The 24987-nt window shown below is 37.4% G+C and overlaps 1 protein-coding gene across 8 annotated transcripts in view; it reads left to right on the top strand.

The window, feature by feature from the left end:
• ARID1B (AT-rich interaction domain 1B) overlaps positions 1 to 24987 on the top strand; it is a 387469-nt gene that overhangs the window by 27026 nt on the left and 335456 nt on the right. For all 8 annotated transcript variants that reach the window (XM_060753632.2, XM_060753630.2, XM_060753628.2 and 5 more), the window contains exon 2: positions 12821 to 13015. In XM_060753632.2, coding sequence (XP_060609615.2) covers positions 12821 to 13015 — 195 coding nt within the window. The remainder of the gene's footprint in view (positions 1 to 12820; positions 13016 to 24987) is intronic.

Raw genomic sequence — 24987 nt, 5'->3', positions numbered from 1 at the left:
GACCACTGTCCAATAACATGGTGCTCAACTGCCATGTGCTTCTCATTGGTCTTTGAATCTTCTGTATGGTTGTCACAATGGACTGCAATCAAATTTCTTGCTACACCACTGCCAATCTTGCTGTCCGTTAGGTCATGTGGAACAGGATTTTCAGGGACAACATGATATACAGTCATTATTATTTTTTAAAATTTAATCATGCGTAATTTTTAAAAACTTAACCTTGCTTGATTTAAAAAAAACTGTTCCTAGTACCAAACAGAGGCCCCATCTACACTCACATATAATGCAGGTTGAAACTCAGTGTAGTCACTGTATACTCATATAAAGGAGTTTAATTGGATTGTATTGCATTATATAAATCTACACTGACCATATAATGCAGTTTCAAACTGCATAATATAGCAGTATACACGTAGCCAAAGTGAATGGGTAGGTGCGATGTGATATCAGCACTCAGGAAAAGATTGGTCATTCTAAAGATTATAGCTGGTGATGGCAAAATGAAAACATTGCCTTCCCCCAATTACATGTTCCTTCAACCCCCAAATCTATAGCATTGCAGAGGGTAAAGCACTGGAACTCATTCACACCTATTACATTTATAGTAGATTTGTTATCATTCCTTTGGTACCTTTGTCTGTCTTTTTTCTTCAGATACATTAACCATATTTCTAAATGTTCAGCTGACCTTTTAAATTCCTGTAGTGCTGGGAGATGAAGAAGAAATTCATTGTGTGGGACATAATACATATTTGGGAGGCAGTTCCCTCCTTTTGTTACAACCTTATCATGTCTGCATGGTAAGAAAGGAAAAAGCAAGCATGTGTATCTCCATGTTCCTGTGTACAGTGGACTCTTGGTATTGGCTAGGGCAGTGGTTCTCAACCTGGGGTTCCCAGATGTTTTTAGCCTACAACTCCTGAAAATCCTGACACCTGGTAAACTGGCTGGGATTTCTGGGAGTTGTAGGCCAAAAACATCTGGGGACTCCAGGTTGAGAAGCACTGTGCTAGGATTGGTTCCATGACACCTTGTAGATACCAATATATCCTTGAGTACTCAAGTCTCATTATATACAATATCCTATTAAAATTGTGTCCCTTATATAAAGTGACAAAATAAAGGTTTGTTTGAGGGATAGATAGATAGATAGATAGATAGATAGATAGATAGATAGAGCATGTGTATTCTGCCATTGTCTCATTTCATATGACCTATGGTTAAACTTGCCTTTCCTTTGACACCATTGTTTTAATGTGACAGGACACAATCAGAATTCATTTGGGGGCATTAGAGGAATTGTTCTTCAATTCTTCATTCTTTGTGCTGAGAAATCTACTTGTTTTTTCTCCTTTTCAGTGCCCACATAATGTTGCCTGACCATTTTCCTTCAGATGCTTTCTTCATATTCTCCTAGTGTCCAGCTAGTCCTTTGAGTCTGCAGATACTTTATTACAATTCTGATCAGTCTAGTGCTTTTTATATAACCCTGTGGGTTATTGCTAAGGGGGTAATTGCAGATTAAATAAGTAATTGCATTCCTGATTAAAAGTTGCTTCCCTCTAGGTTCTGACAGTGTTAATAACCTCTATATAAGAGAAAACCAAGCATGAGAAGTCTAACTCCATTTCTTGATTGTGTGTTTGTTGAGTTATATTGTTCTAGTTGCATAAAACAGAATTAAAGTTATTTTTAGACCTTGAATTATATATTTTTGTGTTGCCAGACATTTTACACTCTTTATCTGTACTATTTCAGTTGAATTCCTATATGAAATGCCATTACCATCCAATTTAATGTTCTTATATTGCTAAGTGTTTAAGTCTTTTGTTATTATAGTTTAGTTTATGCATTAATGGTGTTGGTAAGCATATCATAGGTAGTACAAAGTGATGTCCCCTGTAGCTTTAGTCAAATTGTCACAATTCTTAATATTAAAATAATATTTTGCTTTGAACTGCATTTTTGATTTACTTGTAAGTAAGTTCCACCACGTTCAGTGTGGCTTATTGCTTAGGGACTGTGTTAAGAATTGCAGTGTGCAGGGTTGTTCTTTTGCTTCGTTGGGTATGAACATTGAAGTGATGGATGATCTCAAAGCAGTGCCATGCTTTGGAAGTCAAAGAGGACTGGGATGGGAGTTGGCAAAGGAGTCAGGTTGAGGATGTCTGGAAGGGAGATAGAAAGTGTTTCTTTGAAAGTTCTCTTAGAGTTTTGCTTCCCCACATTGGTTTCACTTGAGAACAAATAGCCAACAGGTTGGTTAGGTTGGAAGTGACTTCCTGATCCTTAAGTCACTTCACACAGAGCATGGACTTTGGAATGGGAGAATGGAAGGCTACCTGTGACCTTCTCTTGTTACAGTCTTACTGCTGATGGAACCCAGTGATATATGCATTGAAGGGAATACTGGGATTCCCTGAATCCCAGAGTGGACATGTCCTTGAGCCAGTAGTACTTTCTCCAGGGGATGGACAGATACTACCTTGTCTTTACTTCTCTCCAGGCACTCACTGGTGATTTCTCTACTTATATTTCAAAAAGAAGCAGAACAAACAATCTTTGCAAAACAATCAGTGTCTGTACACAAGCATTTGACATGGGTTCAAATTTATGTAGTATTTTGAAGAGAATTCTGCTTTCACTTAAAAATGTGGTAAAGACATTATGTCAGAATTACTACAAGAGATACGGTAAGAATCCAGACATCAGCGTATGAGCCAGGCATTAAGCATGGACATTAAAGTCTTAATAAGCTATGATTGAATTCAAAGAACCTCAGACAAATTCTGCAACAAAAAAAAGCCCATACTGATGTATCATATTTGCTACTTCATGTAAACACACAACTGTACTCTTCCACTAAAATATAGCCGTTATTTCAAATTACTGTATTTTATTGAATGGTCCATAGATTCATTCAATTTATATCCTGCCTTTCTCTATTATGAGACCCAAGTTGTTTTAAATTAGATCCATGGAATCAATAGAAACGTGGTAAATTAACCCTTTAATAAGTTCCATTGATTTGATTGGTACTTTTTACTTAGAGAAATAACTGAATTTAGGACTACTCCGGTGCATAATGTTTGGGTCCTCTTCCCACTTGTCTGTCAGGTTTCTGCTTCTCATCAGCTATGCTTTTCTCTTACTTCAAGTCTGACCTGAAGTTAACTGATTAACTGATTATGGGGTTACCTAGTTCTCAGCCTGTCCTAGAAAATGACACCTTGTCTTTACTTCCCTTAGTGCAGAGATGGAGAAACATTTTTTTGTCTTGAGGAGGCGCCCTCAAACTTTTTAAACAGGGGGCCAGATCACAGTCCCTCAAACTGTTGGAGGGAAGGATTGTAATTTGAAAAAAAAGAATTAATTCCTCTGCACACTGCACATATCTTATTTGTAGTGCAAAAACAATTTAAAACAATACAATAATTAAAATGAAGAACAATTTTAACAAATATACCTATTACTATTTCAATGGGAAGCGTGGATCTGCTTTACTTCACTTCACTTCACTTCACTTTATTTCTTAATTAGTCACTCTCCACCAAGGTGCTCCGAGCGACTTACAATCTAAAATAGCATTTAGACAATATAAAAACATTCAGCATAAAAACATCCAACAGTGACTATTTGGCAAATTAGATCTGATTACTTAAATGCACAACCAAACAGCCAAGTCTTGAGTGCCTTTACAAAAGGTTGCAACTCCAACATTGCTCTAACATATGGAGGCAATGAGTTCCACAGAATTGGAGCATAGGTTGAAAAAGCTCTATGCCCTGTAGCTTCCAGGTGTACCTCCCTAGGGCCCGGTATGTATAGGAGATTTTCCTGGGTGGATCAAGGTGACCACTGATGGAGAAAAGGAATTAGGCGGTCCCTAAGATATAAAGGTCCTTGGCCATTTTGAGCTCTAAATGTAAGAGATCCGATGTTCTATTGGTAGCCAATGCAGTTGTTGCAGAATCGGTGTAATATGGGATCTTATAGATGATCCCGCTAGCAGCCTGGCCGCTGCATTTTGGACCATCTGAATCTTCTGGGTTGTTGACTTCGGAAGGCCGGCATATAAGGCGTTGCAATAGTCCAACCTCGTGGTGACTGTTGCGTGGATTACTGTTGCCAGTGCTTCTACCGAAAGGTAGGATGCCAATTTCCTTGCCTGGCGAAGATGAAAAAAGGCCTGCTTACTTATGGCAGTTATATGGGCCTCCATCATCAGCGATGAGTCCAACACAACCCCAAGGCTTTTAATAGTGGCAGATGGAACCAGAGCTTCCCCATCGAAATCAGGCAGAGACTGGATTAATTCTGGCAGCTTTAGGTTGATGAGATGGGATTGTTGTTGTTGTGTACTTTAAAGTCATTTCAGACTTAGGTTGACCCTGAGTGAGGGCCAGGTAAATGACCTTGGAGGACTGTATCCGGCCCCCGGGCCTTAGTTTGAGAACCCTTGATCTTGAGTGCTGCATTGGCTTGGGAAAGTATGATATAAACCATGTGCCGTTAATAGACAGATCCAGAATTCTAAGTGTGCAGGGCCATTTCTGCTATTTTTTGTGCAAGTGTACTATTTATTTATTTGCTTACTATATTTATACCTCTCCCTTCTCACCCCGAAGGCCACAATTCAATGCTACACAAGCATACATACAATAAAGTAAAATAAACGTATCAATCAAAACCAAAAAGTTAAAAACATCTCAACATTAAAACCAATTATTTAAACCACGCAATCCAAAATCACAGTTTGAAGCATTCCAGTCTTAATTGCACTATTCTGTATTCTTGTTGCACAGAAAACTTGTCCAAAAGCTTGGTTCCAAAGCCACAATTTTTATTTCTTTCTTAAGGTCAGGAGGGAGGGAGCTGATCTAATTCCAATGGGAATGGAGTTCCACAACCGAGGGGCCACCACTGAGAAGGCCCTGTCTCTCATCCCCACCAACCACAGCTGTGAAGTAGATGGGAACAAGAGAGGGCTTATTTGCCATTTACATGATTACACAGCAACAATTGGCTGAAATCTTGTCTTTTTGACATTTGCTTGAAATGACCCCCAGTATTCAATACATTCTTGAATACATATTGAACACACTGGATGGTCTGATTGTTTTTCCCTGGACGTTTGCTACTAGGGAGCATTTTTCATTTTTCTATTTATACATAAATTTAACATTGCTTAAAATTAATCATTTTAATTTTAAAGTTCAGCTGAAATGTTTCTTCCTGAAAGTTATTTCACTGTTGCAATATAATCTTTTTAGCTGATACAGGATGAAGTTGGAAACAAATTAGCAGCTATTCATGTCTAAGAAAAGCAGTTAATAAATATAGTTTCAAAAGCCCTAATTAGAGTGGTAAAGTGCAGATTGTGTTTGACGAAAGATCTGGTGTGGACAAAGGTATTTGAAAACATAAAATAAGTTCTTAAGGTTTTTTCCCTCAAGAGCAGTGAAAAGATTTACCCAATATACTGTTTTATATTTTCTAAATGTAGTTTTATAATTTAAGTATCACATTTTTAGTATGTGTATGTTTCTAGGGTTAGAAAAACGTTGGTTATCTCACTGTGCTAAAAATGAAATTCTAGTCTCTGCTGATCCAGGTTCACATGGAGGGTTTTTTTCAGATAAAATAAATATTTTTAAAGTTTAATTTATTGTGACACTTTTCTATTCTTAATTAGCCTCTGATGGGAATGATATTTTGCACAGACTTCACCTTTTCTTGAGATTATTTGAAATGAAAAACATTAGAAGAAGCATTGTAAAAAAAAGTAAAACTTTTTTATTTTGGTTATATAGTTTCATTGACATAAAACCCAAAGTTATATTGTACAAAGTGTTATTAAACCAATAAATCTGGGACATTTGGATAATTTGCTATTGAGGTATAAATACACTGTACAAATTGATTTATAGTTTGAGCCCAGTTCAGATGGATGAGTAATTTGACAGGAACTAATTCAGCTGCAGTAACTACCCTGTATATATACAGTATAAAAGACACCTACTGCACCCAAGTACATACAGTAAGAGAATTGCTGCCACACATAATCTGATTCTGAGTGTCCTCTGTTCAACAAACTCTTCAAGCAGTCTAGCAGAATGTGTCAATTCCCTCCAGAAAACATAACTTCTTGGTCATTGAGCTTAGAAAGCTTTTAGATGCTTTAGGGGAAGTTATTAATTATAGCAGTCTAATAGTTCATGTTCCAGGAGTTCAGATTTCTTCTGCTCAGCAGAAGAGCTAGATCTTATCTGAGAAATGTAGAATTAACGCTGGTGTTTTTGGCAAAAGATTAGTGTAAATAATACTAAGGGGCATTTTTAATGTTGTATTCATACATTTGAATGAAAACCTCAAATAGAGTGAATTCTTTTTTTTTTCTTTTTACTAGTTAACTGTAAATATCTTAAAATGTAGCACAATATTAGTAAATGCAGTGTAGTGGGAAATAAGGAAACAAAATTCACTCCACCAGTACAGTGTAGCCACAGAAGAACATTTTAATCTTTGGGCCTTTTTCCTTTGAGTTGCCTTTGTATGGCTAAAGCTATGACTTTTGGAACCTGATTTAACTGTCAATTTTTCCTCAGGAGAATTAGTTTAATTCTATTTAGCAGGGCCCTCTGCTCTACAATCCGACATCATAAACCCAAGGACATTACTCTCCCATCCCTGCCACAGAATTTTGCACTTTCCCTTAGCTCTATGTAGGAATTTTGCACAAACTTGGAGCCTTCTGAACTCAGCACTTTATTGCTCCAATGGTACTGTTTTCATGATGTTATGTTTTATTATGATATGATTCTATTTGGTTTTGTTTCATTTTTATTGAATGTGCTCTCTGGGCTTGTCCCTTTGTAAACCGCCCAAAGTCCCTTCAGGGGGATGGAGGCGGGGTGTAACAATAAAGTTATTTTTTATTATTATTACTATTATTATTATTTAAATACAACACACAATGGATTAAGATAAGTAGTGAATACTGTATGTGTGTTTCCACTTTGGGTTTTAAAACACTAAAACGGCTTGTTAGCTGTTTGTCAATGTAAAAAGTTGAGCTATTATTGAGAGCTAGAAAATCTGCAGAACAAGCAACCTTAACGCTGACCTGTGATCAACTGACCCCCTGATCTGCTAAGAACCTCATTATACCCAGCCAGAAAAGCCACAGCATAATTGACTTGAATTGACAGTGATTCACTGTAAGAAATGCTGAATAGTAGATTTGAGCGTTAATTCGGTAAGTGGAAGATGAGAGCCACAAGTTTGACTTAAAACTGACAGGAAAGAAAGAAAGACAAAACTTTCTTTGAGCCTGGAAAAGCTACTTGGTGAAGTCACTGCATTTGTTTTCACCCCCATCCTCTGTTTTAAATAGCAGTGCTTTTCATACTGTCAGAATTCCATGCTGTGACACCCCTTCTCAAAAGTTATGACAGCAGTGTAATGACAGCTACTGCCTCTTGAGAATCAATCAGGCAATTAATTTTGTAAATGAAATGCTGATTATACAAAGCTTCACATGAGAGGCCCAGTGATTAAAATCAATTTAACAAATTGTTTCAGGTGGGACTTGATTAATAATTTGCCATAAATGCAGAGGATATATGACCAGCATACATTTTTCGATGTTAATATACAACTATATAAAATAAAGCAGAGGTATTTTTGTACATGCCTTTCCCCAATGTGAATGCCAATGTCAGAAGGGTTGCCTTGTCTTCCAGAGTTCTCCACACACAGCACCAAACAAAGTATTATCTGCTTCTGTTCATTTTCCGAAGTGTTTTATGCTGCTGTGGGTGGAGCTTGTTGCCAAAGTCCTGTCAAGCTTGGCAGCAGACTCCATCCTCAGTAAATATCCCCAGTTGCATTGCTCAGTACCAGTGTAGTTTCTGTGGAAGGCAGGAGTACTATGCCCCCTTTGGCAGAAATCACTTCCCTTATTCTGTCAGACTAGGAATCCCCAACCTGCAAGCTGGTTGTGCTAAAATGTTTTTAGTATGATGAATTGTGGTATAAATATTGGGAGCTGAGAGTTTTTACCCCTTTCTAATTTTTAAAATAGCACATCCTGTCCAATACTTTTAGGTACTGATTTCTGTAGCTCAAGACACCAATCACAGGGATCAAATATAGATTTCTGTGTAGACATAGACAAACCTGGCATTTTGCAACTTGGCTAAGATGTTTTGACAGCTGCAGTCAGGATTTTCTTTAGATCTCTGCATTTGATCAAGGTTTATATATTTTTGGGTCAGAATGACGTATTCAGGAGACCCCCCCCCCCTTAGCCAATACATTCGAGTCTTGCTTATCCAACATAAACAGGACAGCAGAACATTGTTTAAGTGAAATGTTGGATAATAAGGAAGGAATAAGGAAAAGCCTGTTAAACGTCAAATTACATTATGATTTTACAAATTAAGCACCAAAACATGTTTTATAACAAATCAACAGAAAAAACAGTTCAGTACACGGTAACGTTATATAGTAATTACTGTATTTACAAATTTAGCACCAAAACATCGCAATGTATTGAAAGAGCTGTGGATCTGGGCAGGAGGCAGTCTGCGTTGGATAATACAGAACATTGGATGAGCAAAGTTTGGATAAGCGAGACTCTACTGTAATTACTTTTAAAATACTTTTACTTCCTTAACTTATGAACTAATATGATATTCATACAAAAGTTTGACTTTAAACCTGGAAATCAGAGTGCTGAATAAGTGTTAGGACATTAAGCGGAATCCTTTGGGAAACTTGCCTATGACCAGAACAGGATTAGGAGCTCTGCAAAATGTGCTGCTTGAAGGTGGTTGAGCTGATGGTAGCCCTTATTCCTACAAGTTGGTAGATTTGATTGAATCATAGTGCAAGAAATTGTGGAGGGCTGTTTTTCCCCCCAAATAAGGTGGTATGTATGTCTTAGAGAGAGAAGAATCATATTACCACTGTTGCTATCTCAGAAAAGGCAGTTTTCCTCAAGACAAAATGCAGCATTAAAAGATTAAAAACAAATATCGTAGCATAAAAGATAGTCACTATAATGTAATTAAATTATCTGTTACATTAAACATGCTCTAAAGCATTTGTTAAAAATGAAAAAACAATATACTTTAAAACTTTTTAAAATTTCTTTTTGTTTTAAGTGAGTTCCTGAAACCTGCCAGATTGAATAGATTTTTGCTGATGAAGGATGTTAAGCTTTCTGCAAGAAGGTATTAGAGAGGCCTTTCCTTGTATTTCCCCTGGATGTGTCTTGAGAGCAGTGGGAGAAAGATAAGATCTCTCTCTCAGAGATTTAAGAGCTGGAGCAGGTTCATAAAGGAGAATGCAGTCTTCCAGATACCCATAGGTTATATACAAGCAGCACACAATATAGAGATGGGATTGGTAACTGTTTGCTTTTGCAAAAGGTTTTCTATTTTCATTTTTCTTAATTACTTTGGTATCATTTTACATAGAAATACATGATGCAGTATTTCTATGTAAAATAATAATAATAATAATAATAACAATAATAATAAACACAACAAAATAGATTGTAAAATTAAACTCGATAAAAATGTTCACTCATAACTGGAGATGCCACATCCTATTCCAGAGGATTTTCAACCCCCAGATTGGACTCAGGTTTTTTTGTGGGACAAAGAGGGTAGCCAATCTCAATTACTTAGAAAAAACCTCTTTGAACCGATGGATCAATGCTTTAAAATAATACTACCTTTATCAAAAATCAACAACAAAATTAATGGGAGTCATGAACATAAAAGCAGTTGAGAATCTTGTCTGAAAAGCACCCAGAGAAAAAGTTTTGCAGCTTCAGGAATATCATTGTAATGTAAGGTTTTCAGGTATTGAAAAATTTTAGGAAACTCCCCAACACTGCCCTCCCTTTGTCCTCCAGATAAGGCATTACAGAGCCAAGGAACCTTTTGGTAGTATAGTCAGTTCAGGTAATTGAAATCATTTTGGGAGTGGGGGGCTAAAAGAGAAAATTGAACAGGGAAACCAAGAAAGGTTTAAAATGTAGAAGCTCAGTGGGCACGGGGTTTGATAAATGTATGTAATGGGTTTTAAATGTTGTTTTAACAACTACTTGCACTTCCACTGGCACTTTGAGGGGTCAACTTGTTCTTTGCTCATTGAAAGCTGATTTTGTTGGGATATGTCTCCTCAATAAGCATAAGCACAATACATAGAGAATGGCCCCAAAATGCTATTAACATAAATGTAAAGCACACAAAAAATACAAGCCAACAGTTTGAGTTGAGGAAAGACTTAATGAAATGAGCTTAAATGTAGTGTTGTAAAATTTCCACTGCCTGCCCCTTCAACTGTCAGTTCCAGAAGAAATGTAGGATGGGCCCAGTCACTGTCAGCGTGGCCTGGCATCCTTTTTCATAGCACTATGATGCCACTTTGTCTGCCCTTGCAAAATCCTGTGGAATCCTGAGATTTGTAATTTGATGAGCCACTAGTCCTCTGGATGAGAATGCTTAGTATCTCTCACTAAACTGCAAATTCCAGGGTTCCATAAGATATTGTCATGACAGTAAAAATGACAGTTGCATTTTTACTGGGCCCCCAGATAGGATTATATCAAATCATAGAATCATAGAATAATAGAGTTGGAAGAGAGCACATGGGCCATCTAGTCCAATCCCTGTCATGCAGGAAAAACACAACCCTGACAGACCACCCTGACAGACCACCCAGCCTCTGTCTAAAAGTTTCCAAGGAAGGAGCTTCCACCACACTCTGAGGCAGAGAGTTCCACTGTTGCTCATTCACAAGACAAATGGAAACAAATAGATCAGATATCTTGACAGTGCATCCAGATCTGCTTCATAAGGTTGGGTGGGGTGGGGTAACGCAATGGAAAAAGACAGAAAGGGGAATCTTCTTGTGCAAGGCAAAGTCTGTCCACTTGTCTTTAGATATAAATGATATTTTCCAACTTAGTAATGGTACAACATAAATAAATGGCTCAATTTATAATGTACTTTGTGAAGGCAGTGTTAGTTCTGTTCAATGACTTTCCTCTGAAAAGCAGCATATACGTTGCTGGGCCAGTATATATAACTTTACTCCTATATTATAATAAAAATTTGTGAGTTTTTTAAAAAAATGATCCAGTGTAACAATTTTATAATAATATATACAAGTGTGTTACTAATGATGAGTGTAGTCAACTCTATGTACAAAGTGTGCAAACCAAATCATAGTTCTTGAAGTTGCATTTGAGACAGGTCTTTCTATGTACAATCCCCATGACTTATCTCATTGGGTTTTGTTACATTTTCAAAGGAAAGAGTAAATTAATTTCCATTGTGTCCAGACAAGTGTCTTAATCTTCCAGGACAAAGACAACAATATGTTACATTTTTATTACTTGAAGTAATAATACTATGTAACAAAATTTGAAAAAATATTCTGTTCCTGGTTTGAAAGTGTTATTCCTATTTAATTGTGCAGTATTTATTTTGAAAGTAATTGTACTCCAGAAACGTTGTTGTGCTACAGGATGTCCTGCAAAAACAAAGTTCTTGTAGTGTAATAAACCTTTCCATATTTTTATGATAGAATCAATTAGGAAATGACATTTATAACCCAAGAACAAGAATCATGTTACATAGTGTAATTTATTAGCAATTCTTGGTGCTTTCTGCATGTCATTAAGTTAAGAATTGTAGGATTTAGATACCACTTTCATGCATATAATGAGACATTTATTAAATAATTTCACACAACATATTGGTATCTAGCAACTGTAAAATCTCAGTTCAAATACATAGGTAATTTGGTCATATTTGAATATTCTACTTGATATGTATAGATGCAAATTTAAATTGACCTTCACTTGAAAAATGTACCCTGACTCTCACTGTCAGACTTACTCTGAGTTATAGAGAGCTAACAAAGTTTTCTGTGTCTAGTAACCTATATGTAGATTGGAACTTATGCTTCTCCTTTATGCACACAAGCATATTATCGATCAATCATGCATAAACACAATTAGAAAAAGTGTTCTGTGCAGATAATTCAGAGAAGTTAGTCATGCCATCAAGGATTTAAGCATGCTGAGTGGAAAAACTATATGAAGAGAAACTGCAACTACGGACACATGCATGTTTAGAGTTTCTCTTTTAATAGCTTTCATGCCAAAACCCTAAGATAAAAAAGTGGGCTTCAGAAAGGAATGGATGTTGTAGTTTACTGTTAGTAAGGTCCTGGAGTTTCTGACACGTGCTCTAGAATGAATAACATTACCAAGAAGATGCTATAAATACATTTTATGTACTTCCCTAGCCACAAGATCTGGTTTATTATTTTCTGAAAATAAGCATATGAGTAAAGCAACTAACTAAAAGCCATAGAGAATCTTTTCATGTGAATTGCCATTTATGACTCATTTAATGACTTGGAATGCAAAAGTGTAACACTGTAAAGATTCTGAAAGGGCAATTAGACCATACGGGCCATAATCCAGTAGGGAGGAACCAAGCACGGAAATGGGCCCTTCCCTGTGCCAAATGTGTGCTTGAAGTGCTTCGCCATTATGCTTCTGGCAATGGAATTGTATGAGTATGCTTTCTTTGGAAACTGGCAGTAATATATAAAGCCTGAAATTACATTGCTGTTTTCATTTTTTTGGGAGGGGGGGAGGGGGAGAAAAATATAGATTCTGTTTGAAAAAACGGGAACTCTGAAAATACATCAGCAAAGGTATTTTTTTTTATTCTTTGCTCACTATATTTAGAGGTTTGTTTTATTTTTTTCCCCAAACCAATAGGGCAACACAATGGATCCCATGGTAATGAAAAGACCTCAGTTGTTTGCAGTGGGAAACAGTCCTCACACCCAGACCCAGCCAAGCAGTCCGTATCCAGGGCAGTCATATGGACCTCCAGGACCACAGCGCTTTTCAATGGGAATGCAAGGCCGGACTTCAGGTTCCATGGGAGGGATGCAGTATCCACAGCAACAGGTTTGTAAAGAGATATTATGTACTATTCCCTTTCTCTTCTCTTCTCTTCTCTTCTCTTCTCTTCTCTTCTCTACGTGTGTTCTCTTAATTTAATAATTTGTAGGTCAAAGAAGTGTTTGAGATGGAAGCATTCTTTTGAGGAGGCAGTAAAGCATGGGGGTGGGTGGGTTTGCAAGAGAGACTTTTTAAAATCCCTTTGCTTCTTTGATTTTATTTCTTTTTGTCAAGTTTAACACATGTTTTGTGGAAAAGATATGCTGTTTATCAAAAAGCTTCTCTTGCTTCGCAGCCTTCACTGTTCAACTGCTTTGAACAGTTTCTGCAGGTTGAAGAGTACAGGTTTACTGAAATGCTGAAGTAAATCACCAGGCCTTCTGTGTCCTGTTTCCAAAGGCTGCAAGGCCAAAATCTGAACAAGGGGGAAAACAATTGTGATATCAAAGCTGCCTATCAGGGGCTGAGAGAGTAAGTAGAAATCAAAGTGCAGGTTATCACCTATAAAGCCCTACATGGTTTGGGTCCAGCCTATCTTTGTGACCACATCTCCCCCTATAAACTTGTGTGAGCCGGGGGGGGGGGGGTCCTCCTTTTGGTCCCACCTCCGTCTTTAATGTAGTTGGTGGGGACAAGGGAGCGGACCTTCTCAGTGGTGGCCCCCTGGCTCTGGAACACCCTCCCCAGTGAATTTTGACAAGCCCCTACACTACAAAACTTTAGGAAAGAGTTGAAAACTTGTTTTTTCTAGCAGGCAGTTGCTAATGTTTAGACAGTAACCACTTAGCACTTTATATCTATGTGGGCTGCTATATTGATTACATGGATCTTTAAATAGAGGTCGTTTTATCCAATTTATATACCTGGTTTAAGTAATTTATTATTGTTTTCATGTTGATGTATTTATGTATGGCATCTTTGTGTTCTATTTTGTAAGCTCCCCCGCGTCCCTATGGGAAATGGTGGTGGAGTATAAATAAAGTTTTATTTATTATTATTGTAACTACTTCTGGATCTAGATGATTGTAGAAATTAATATAAGGGGGATTTGAATAAATGGACCCAGAATAGAGATAGAGCCCAGCCAACCTGGTAACATGGCAACAAAGAGAAAGCAGAAAAGCAATAAGCGGCGGCTACAGCATTTGTTACTCTTCTTACAAGAAATATTATTCTGCATAGCCTTACCTATAACAGCACATATGATATGTGGGGAGTTTTTCCAGTTGTAGCACTTCGCTGCAAGTACCATGATGGCACATGTACAGACAGTGGCTTACTCTTCATTCTACCTCCTTATTCTGGCTTTTTGATGTGCTAATATTGTGAAAGCACACACATATAAACGCTTTTGTGTTAAGCCATTTGAGACCTGGAGCCAGCTGAGAAGAGCAGGGTGGGGAACTGGGTGATGAAAAAAGTTCACGCACACAGAGAAAAATCACACTCTGTTCACCCTAAGATTTGCCCCCCTGCCTGAAGACCCAGCAAGACGTAACAAATCACTGAGATCCCAGCTGGTGTCCTATGAGATTACAATTCTAGTGAGAACAGTATTGCTCTGTATGAAAAACTATTGTTAAAAATCTGTTTATTTTTGACAGGATGGTTTGTGTCCTGTGTACATATTTTTTCTCTTAGCATAGTGGAGCATATTCCACCTCCACATCAGAAGACACGTACATTATATGGATATCTTCTAGTCTATTAGGCTTTTCTGTTGATGGCAACTTTTTTCTGTCATATCTCAGAGGGTTAATTACTTACACTCTCAGCATATATTAGTGAGGATGCAGCCATTGTTTTTGAATGGGTATAATAGATGAAGGCTACCCAGAGACTATGCTGACAAATCTCTGATCAGGCTTGTTATTGAAGTCTGTGCTCTGTTGCAAGCACAAAGCTTTATTGATAATGAAGAGAAAACAGCATTTTGTCTCTACATGTGGCTAACTAGAATTAATTTTCATTTATTATTTGATGTTAAATATAACAAAGATGGAAAATAATGATCTGCCAGGCAACTTTATTTGTTGCATTGGCATAGAATAGTCAACAAGTGGCTAATTAGCTTGTGTATGTGCACCGTTTTGCTGAGGTATGATGTTTCCTCTTCTGAAAACATGGACCACATGTGTTGCATAAATATAAGCTTACATTACCATAAAGATAAAGTTGCTTGTGATTATGGAACAAATTGAACCAGTCAGTGTGAGGCTTATGTTGCCAGGATTGCAATAACAGAGCTTACTGCTTCAGAAATGGGCACTTTAGTGGAATGATGGCATGGAACTTGTTTTGGTAGCTGAGTGGCATTATTGCAAATGACAGGTTTTGAGGAGTGTTACCTGACTGTTATTTGGAAGCAAAGAAGAGGAGAGACTTTAGTCGCTGATTTAATTAGAGTTCCTGCACGTTTAACCAAGCGTGCTCTTTATTTTTAAAAATAATTTTGTTATTTGACATTTAAAGACCGGTGCTCCATTTTTCACTTGCAAATTGTAGGCTAATTGTAAAGTAGCCATCAGAAGGCAGTGATCTGGCACAATGATTGGCTGCAGGCCCTATTTGTCTTTTTGCAGCATTAATAAAATTGGCTGAGAAATATTATGGCTATGACTACTAATACTCTGTGGGGAAGTAGTAAGAGGATAATTGCAACATTGAATTTTTATTGAAAGGACATCAACACCTAGGAATGATTACACTTTGGATGGCCTCCAGAATTTCATGTGTTTAGTTTGTGAACCTCTAATGATCTGAATCCAGTTATTTTCTTATTGCTTGTATATTGTTGCCTTTGTACAAAGGATAAAAATGTGTTAATATGGTTTGCCAGTTACTTTGCCAGTGTGCTAAGTTGTTTTTGACTAAGTCTGAATAATAAGTGGGTTAAGGTTGCCATAGATTGATTTTTGAATGCATTTTTGCTTGTTATAAGCTACATAAAATCTATTTACTGAGTAGAAAATGTTCCGGATAGGGTATGGTATCAGAAAAGTTTCCCCACAACGAAATATCATGTATGTGCGGTAGCATCCAAAGCTCTTCTTCCTCAAAGTGATCAGAAATAGTCTCCCTGAGAGACCCCTGGCAGGTATCTTAAAGATCAATCTGAGTAAACTGTGCCTTCCTACATTTCCTCCAAAGCATGAGCAGTTTTGTTGCCTGAGGAAGGATGTTTATACCTGTAATATCCCTCTATACGCAATCTTTTTCTGTTCTACATGAGAACCCACGAGTATAGTTCACAGTTTTGTTTCTTGGAGGATCAGTACCTAGATATATTCATACCTTCCTTTGTGCATGGATCATGTGGTTTTCTTTTCCTAACAACACAAGTATATTCTGAAACATAAGGAATGGCAGAATAGGTCTACTGATGATCACTTGTACATCTAGGCAAAATTATTTTTATTCAAGAATGTTCGGTGGAATTACATAATACAATTCTTCCACTTCTTTTATCTATCATACCATACTGTAACACTGGAATGGCTGGTATAATGTGCTGTGTTCTAACAAGCAGACTGGCATGTGCATATCTGCATATGTGCATATATATTTGTAAAGTAATAGCAGTTTGCAAGATACTAACATGCTGCAAGCATTCTTGCAGCAATTGACAGTCTCATCTGGTGGTCCCACTGCAAAAAACAGATACCAGCTTTCAGTTTTGAATATTTATATAAAAAAGGTACGAATAAAAAATTCAGTTTTCTGTTCAAACATTTGTGTAGGTTACTTCGAGTCACCTGTCAACTTACAACAACCTCATGTGTTTCCTAGGGTTTCCTAGGGCAAGGAATATTCAGTTGTGGGTTGCCATTGTTTCTTCTGAAATATACACTATAGTACCTGATAATTCATTGGTGGTCTCCCATTCAAGAAATAACCAGAGATGATCAGATGGAATCTAGTGCCTTTAGATCACTGAGGACAAAATTTAATCAAACTAGATTTTGCAAATTACTAAATGTTGAATTAAACCTGTTCCAATGTATCAAAGCCTGCTTGAGAGTCTTGAAATTTTCTTTGACAAACTTAGAGCATTCCTAAAGTTGATCGTGTGTATCCTGTGTAGGCTGACAATTCACCAAGGAGAACAGTTAGGTACATTGCGTAGCATTATAGAAGAAGATTAGTAACAGCTGCAGTTTGAAAAGATGTATCAATCCAAAATTTCTCACTTGGGTCCTAAAAAGAGTCGACTGAGGTACATATATGTATTTAATGGCAAGTGTGTTACATAACTCTTAAGGGCACATTTATAGTGCAGTTTGGAACCGATTTGCTTGGAAGTGGCTTGAGGCCAAGAAGGCAATTACATGTACTATAGAACATGGCCTCAAACTAGTCTGTGAGGTTTCCTCCTTATTTCCAGGAGAGATGCCTAGCAGCATTCCAGAAGCATAGGAGGGGAAGGGGGGAGAGGCAAAGGGATGGTTCAGACTGGAGGTAATCTATTACCCCTCCCAAGATGTCCATTAGCGCTCCCCCCGCTGCCCTGCTATGCCCTTGGAGCATTTTTCAGCAGCCCCTCAGTCCTTCATTCTGAATCCTACAAAGTAGTGTCTACAATGCACTGTTGTGTTTCTCTTCCATTTTCTTATTATTGCTCCTACAGTTGATTTCTTCACACCAAGCTGCTTGCCTATTGCAGATTCAGTCTACCCAGTCCGGTGGAGGGCTACAATTTTGTTTCAGGTGTCCTTCAACAGCTCTTTGGCTTTCACCATAGTGGAGTTTGGAGTGTGAGGTTGTGGACAGATGTCTTTTATACTGATAACAAGTTTAAATAGGTGCCATTACTACAGGTAATGAGTGGAGGACAGAGGAGCCTGTCTGTGCGACCCAGAAATCTTGCTTGTTTGTAGGTGACCAAATACTGTCTCTCATAGTTGAGATCTACGTATGATGTCGATTACAGGCCTCTCTCATTTTTTTAAGTGAGAGAACTTGTACAATTGGTATCTGACTAAATACTTTTCCTCCCCACTGTACTAAAAAACACTTCCAGACATTTTTTTATTCCTTTCCATGACACATTTATCTGGACAAGATAAATGTGTCTTGAAACAAGATGTATTTCCAATCAAAAAGGAACATAATAAAACATGGGGCAGGGTAAGGGACAAAAATTATTATTGAGGATAGAATAGGCAAGGGGCTTGGCACCTGGTTAGTGATTTCTGTGTTAAATTCTTTATTTGCTTCACTTGTTGTCTGACTTCAAGTAGTTTATACATGGTGACCTCATGGTGCTTTCTTGGCAAGATGTGGCAAGACAGTGCTTGGCTTTGTCTTCCTCTGAGGCTGAGAGAATGTGACATGTCCAGGGTCAATGAGTGTGTTTCCAGGGCCAGATGGGATACAAACCTTGGTCTCCAGAGCCATACTCAAGCCACTATGCGAGTCTGTCTCTCCACTTTTGACTATTGTGTTTTTAAAATACTGTATACCATAGTCATACCTGGATAAAGCCTAAGCTAGCCTGACCTAATAAGGTAATTCTAATCCTATTTGCTTCATTGTAAATAAAAGTTACCAGGACTATTATGCAGAATGAATGAGCAGTCTGAATGTGTATTGATGCAGTCAGAATGATTGCATATTCATTAGTTCTGAAAACCAGGCCACGTGTTATTTATAGGCTTAACCAGTCTGTGTAGTTTTACAGTTTTCTTTGAAACTAATAGCGGTTTTGTGAGCAAACCTGCAGCCACAGAAATAGAGTTAAAGGTTTTAAAATATCCTTCTCTATGTAGGGATGCATTTTCTATTTGTGCTAAAATGCTTTGTTCTACAAAAGAAAACCTTGTAAGTCCTATGTGTTTCTTGGAAAGATTTGGTCAATTCTTGGTGTGTTTATTTGTATATGTGTGTGTACATATATATATATGCACACAAATATGCATACACATTTATTTGTATACACGTGCATTATGGGTGGAGTCAGGGGATATGCATCAGGACTTTCCCTGAGATACTCTTGCCTGGCAATACAGCTCTACTGTTCATCAAACCAGTACTAGCTGGATCTCTTGAAAGCAAGTTAGTGCTTCTGCAGTAGTTTCTCAGCTATGAGACACCCATTCCCAAAGCGATCAGCTTTTCTCCCTCTTGACCAGTTTTTGATGGACAGTGAAAGTTGCACTATTTTGCTTAGCCATTTATACATTTTTAATGTTGCCCTTATTTTTGTTTTGAAGATGGTTATGTTTCTGTTTAGGTGTTGTTGTTGAGTTATGCTGACAATATTGCATTGTTGTTTTGAACAATTGTATTTCTTTGGGCCTTCTGATAGATAGAAACACAACCTATAAATAATAACAGCAACAAGTAATGATGTCAGTTTTCTCAAAAGTCATCAGCCCACCTTGTGGTATATGAATAAATATGTTTGAAACAAAGTACATCACTTAGCCTCTGATACCAACTTTTATTCAGTTAGTCATATTATTGAATAAGTGGTAGTTAAGAACATACATTGAAGTTTATATGCCTGATATATTGGAGTAACACATTATTTTGTAAATGCGTTATATGGATAAATTATAAAAGTGTTTTATAACAATGTAACAGGTAGGTAGTGTAGTTCTCTGCTTTTTATATGTTCATGCCCATTGACTGCAATTGTATACACATAGAATTCTTAACCTCTTTCCTGTTGCAAAGATTATTCTTAAAAATTTTAATTTTAAGAGTGCTCTATGTTGTTTTTGTTTTGTACTAAAATAATCAATAGGCTATGATATGTTGAAACATGAGATTTTATTACTTTGTGGAATGTCTGAATTGATCCTATGATTTGTTCTGTGAAAGGACATGTTTTGATTAAAGTTTGCAGGCACTAATTCCAAAAGTAGGAATTCTTCACCTGTTCCTATGTGTCTTCTCCCTCCTCCTCTTTGAAATGCATTATCATAGTACAATGGTATAATCTCCCAGCCAGAAAATTGAACACTGTGCTATGGCAGCTGCTTCCACATCCCCACATCTTCCTGTCATTAAGCTTGGGAAAATATTGACAAAAAACTACTCAGTGGAGAAAGGGAAACATGAACTTAAACTACCTCACCTACTGATCAGTCTCCACCCCAGTTTTTGGCAATAATGAAAGCTCTACAAAATCATAAACTTAATTCTGGAAATTACCTGGCAAAATTTCTCATGTACTTTACCATACAAATAAAACATTTTTAAAAGCTGTTCGCAAACACTAGAAGGCCTCTATTAAAAATGGCATGTAGATGTAACTTGTTTTGGTACACAGTACCATAATACTTCTTTATTAGCCAAGGAGAATAGTTTACTGCCAATACAAATGCCATCCACACTGTTTCCCCACAAAACCTTCCTCAATAAGACAGTAGGTACAAAATCAAAGTCATCTGCAACCATTTTTGTGTACGGACAACTTGGAAGAGTGGAATCTGTTTGCTTTTTTCCTTTTGTTCTCAGCTTTGTTGCTCTCCTTGTGTAGAAAACAAGTCTAAATAAAGGAGCTTTCCCTATACATGGACATTTTTCATGCAACAATGTATAGAGAGAAAAAATATATAAGTCTATGGTTTGGTGAAGAGAATCCAAGAGTAGTACCTCCATGTACTCCTGTGGAAAACCAAGTGAGAAAGAAAGCTATGTCTTTGGTTACCAAAATCATAACAAGCCTAGGACAGGGATATTTGAAACACCACATTTTAAACATAAAATTAGTTGTCTCTAGGCTCCCCACACATTTTGATACATACTGACATTTGCATTGCAGCTTAAGCCAATGTGGATACTGATCAGTGATGGCAGCCAAATTATGGAATTTCCTGGTGCTAAATTGCCATCTTCTAGTAACCAGACGTTGTCCATCCTCTTCTCTTAGAATTCTAATGGTATTTAATCTCTAGAGCTTTGTTAAGTTCTATTTGATGTTATCTTTTCTCTTTTCATTATTCTGTATTTGGGCTGGAAAATAAAATACATTGTGGCTACTGTAAACAAAATTTGACTACCAAACGTAGCTTAAATGTATGTAGCTCTGGTAACAACACAGAGAGAGATGGACATAAAGAAATCATGTATTATGTTAAGAAAATCTGATGTGGTACAGTATTCACATATGAAGATTTGGATAAATGAGAAGGAATGGTGGAGAGAGGAATATTCACATATCTTGGGACTGGGTCTACATGTCTCCCCACAAAACCACACCCATAGTTACTGTGAATGAACTGCTGGCAATCTTAACAATGTACCACAATCTGAAACTCTGGAATATCCAGCACCTTTGGGGTATTCTGAAAAGCTGGATCAGGTCCGGTTTGTTCTGATCTTCTCTCCAGATGGGCACTGACACCATCATTCTTTTTCTTCACTGTTTAGCTCAGGGAAAGGGAGTGGCTTGCACTCACATTGTTGCCATTTCTACTCCTAGCCAGTATGAGCACCTGGCCATAATTGTTGCATCTATGATCCCAGAATAGGGTATGCACACAACCAGCAATAATAATAAAACTTTATTTGTAGATCGCCCTATCTCCCCGAAGGGACTTAGGACAGTTTCCAACATATATAACAAACATTCAGTGCCAAAAAGGAAAAACATACAAATAAATCACACCTAAACAGATCACATCGAGCAATATAAAAGCAACCTAACTTTAAACTTAATAACAATCAACAATAACAGAAGATAAAAACTAAATGACCCATACAAACATAAATGAATTTATCACTAGATAAAAACATATAGAAACTAATAACTACAACTTTATAGAAAGATGAAGTGTTTTACAGCAACCAATAGGCTGAAGTCAATTCCAGTATCTAGATAAGTTTTAACGTATCTAGGCGAGGATATAGGCCGAGAAGTGTTAGTCTTCCGTCTCTCCTTATACCAGAGTGCATAGATGGATTGTTAGCACCTTTTTGAAGGCAAAGAGAGAGGGGGCAGTTTTTAGTTCTTTAGGGAAGGAGTTCCAGAGGCAGGCAGCAATCACAGAGAAGGCCCCCTCTCTTGTTCCCACCAGCCGTGCTTGAGACGGGGATGGGACCGAGAGCAGGGCCCCCTCCACAGATTGTAATTCTCAAGTCAGTTTGTATACAGAGATGCGGTTCTGCAGATAGTCTGGGTCCGAACCATTTAGAAAGAAGGAAAGAAGATTGATCCCTTTCTTCTTGCTGGTTGTGCAGGTGCCTCATCCTGACATTAGCCAAAGTGAACGCAGTGGCCAGGTGCAATGTTATAGTCACAAAGCAGGATTGTTGATTTTACTAGGATTAGGATCAATATTCTTAGGAGACAACAGATTTCAGTATTACTGAAATAGTTTTGTACACTAGAGTTTATCCTATTAATTTTTTAAGAAATCTTAAAATACTCTAGAATATCTCATGAAGGTGTGCTGTAGTGTATGAAACTCTTTGGCTTTAAATATATAATCATCCCATTTAGGATCCATTAAATGGTGATGTTGGAGAAAACCTGGATTTCTATTTATTTTAGTGTAATTTCAAGCCATCCCCTGGCTTGTAGAGAAGCCAGAATTCATATTGTTTCATAAGTTAGATAAATAGGATCTAACTAGGGGTATGTTTGTATGCTGTTCATACTGCTGGGAAATGTTTAGTGTTTTCCTCTTTCTGTCTGATGCTAAGCCTCATTGACTAAATTGAAAAAGGCTGCTCATAGCAGGATAAAGCTTTATATTGTATTGTCTCTTTTAGAATTATCCTTTCCATTAAGTATAATTCACTTTATAGAGGGAGGTGAGCATAGATTACGGATAATAGCGGAATCAAATTTGACACAAGAAAGAAACTTTATGGTAGCTTAGCTCTATATCTTAACTGTGGTCATCCAACAATGTTTACTGAAGTAAATCCCTAAAGTAACAGAATTGCATTATTATGGAAAATAGAAACATCACAATGATTTCTGTCTTCAAATAATGCCAAGAATTGTAGGTTAAACCATAAATGCTTGCTGCACTGGGAGAATTTTTTTCAGTTCAATGACACAATACAGTCAGGAATGGGCATTTGGACCAAAGCATATCCCTACATTTTCAAACATACATGTTCTATTACAATTTGTATTTTTTTTGAGAATCTTGTTTTTAATATTTGTGTTCCAGAGACTCAAAGTCATTTTGCTTTTGTTATAAGGGACACCAGTTTACTACACCATTGTATAAAATGGGACTTGATATCCATGAATTTTGATATCCATAGTGTAGGTGGACATCTGGAAACAAACTCCAGTGGATCTCACAGGTGTACCATGCAGTTTTGCTGATCAGGTATCAGTGAGGACTAAACTGTGTTTGAGCACTGTGTGCAGGAGCAACAGATAACCTTGAAAAATGAAACCTCATTGCTACTCCCTTCTTTTCTTTTCTAATGGAGCTATGAGGGGACGAGAAACATCTCCTTCTGGCTGGAAATATAAGATGTTGTTCAGCCTGGGGAAACTCCCAATTCATTTAAGCTGTCCTTTCTATCATTGCTAGCTCCAATCCTTTTCTATTTTTGAAACAGGCTTTTGTTGTTTCTCTCTTCCCTTTGTTTTTGTGACATAGACCCACTGATTTAAAAGTAAAATCATTGGTAGGTGTCAAACACAATTTTCAATATTTTGCAATCTCAGTCATATTGGAATGGATATTAGAAAACAATTTTCAGTTCTCACTATTATTATTTACTATATTTATATCCCACCCTTCTTACCCCGAAGGGGAGTCAGAGCAGCCTTACAAAGAGACAGTAATTAGATGCCACTAACATAGGTAAAGGTAAAGATTTCCCCTGACATTAAGTCTAGTCATGTCTTACTCTGGTGGTTGGTGCTCATCTCCATTTCTAAGCCGAAGAGCTGGCATTGTCCATAGACACCTCCAAGGCTAGAATGACTGCATGGAGCGTTACCTTCCCGGCGGAGCAGTACCTATTGATCTACTCACGTTTGCATGTTTTCAGACTGCTAGGTTGACAGAAGCTGGGCCTAACAGTGGGAGGTCACACTGTTAGGATTCGAACCTGCAACCTTTCGGTTACCAAGTTCAGCAGCCCATTGGTTTAACCCACTACGGCACCGGGGCTGCATTAACATACGTACAGTAAACTAATTAAAAAAAACATTAAAACCAGAAATTAAAACATATCACTATTAAAACCATTATTAAATCCCATTGTCCAAAATCATGATCCATGAGTCATTTCATTATTCCATGTTCTCTTACTGCACTAAAACTTGCTATCCAAAAGCTTGGTGCCATAACCACATTTTTATTTTCTTCCTGAAGATCAGGAGGGAGGGAGCTGCTCTAATCTCGCTATGAGGCGATGCTCTCTTGTGAAAAATAAGTAAGACCCGTTTGTGATGTTTATGAGAAGAGAGAGAACTGTATCATTTTTTTGCTTTGTCACTTGACACAACTTCATAAAACAATACAGTAAACCAAAATACTGAACCTACCATGTTTATGCTTCCTTAGAATGGCTACTTACATCTTTCTGCTAGTGTAATGCAAAATGACATCGCAAATTTGGTAATATTATGTCTGCTGCTGCTTAGCAGGAAAGTAAAGCTTCATAGCCTACTGAAGCTCTAAACACTGTTAGCCATATCATGCTGTATACCTATGTATCAGGTTACCAGAAACACAGGGCCCCAGATCTGATATTTGACTTTGTAGTTATAATTTGAGTAGAGGAAGACCACCAGAGAAGTAAACTTCCTGGAAATTTTTAAAGTCGTGGGGGGACGAGAGACAATTTTTTTCTGTGTTTTTTCTAATAAAAACATCACATTTTCTGGGGAGGGTGGGGGGAGAAAAAATGTGACATTAGTTCTGTTTGCAGATTCCAAATCAATTTATTCTGCTTTTTTTGTGTATGCGTCAGGTGATTGACCCTATACATTTCAGAAGGGGGTTTTAGGTAAGGAGTAATCAGTAGCATTAACCAAGTCTAACTCTGTT

The sequence above is a fragment of the Anolis sagrei genome, chromosome 1 (genome assembly GCF_037176765.1).
Source record: "Anolis sagrei isolate rAnoSag1 chromosome 1, rAnoSag1.mat, whole genome shotgun sequence".
In the NCBI taxonomy this organism is placed as follows: domain Eukaryota; kingdom Metazoa; phylum Chordata; class Lepidosauria; order Squamata; family Dactyloidae; genus Anolis; species Anolis sagrei.
This window is presented reverse-complemented; position numbering and strand designations above follow the sequence as displayed.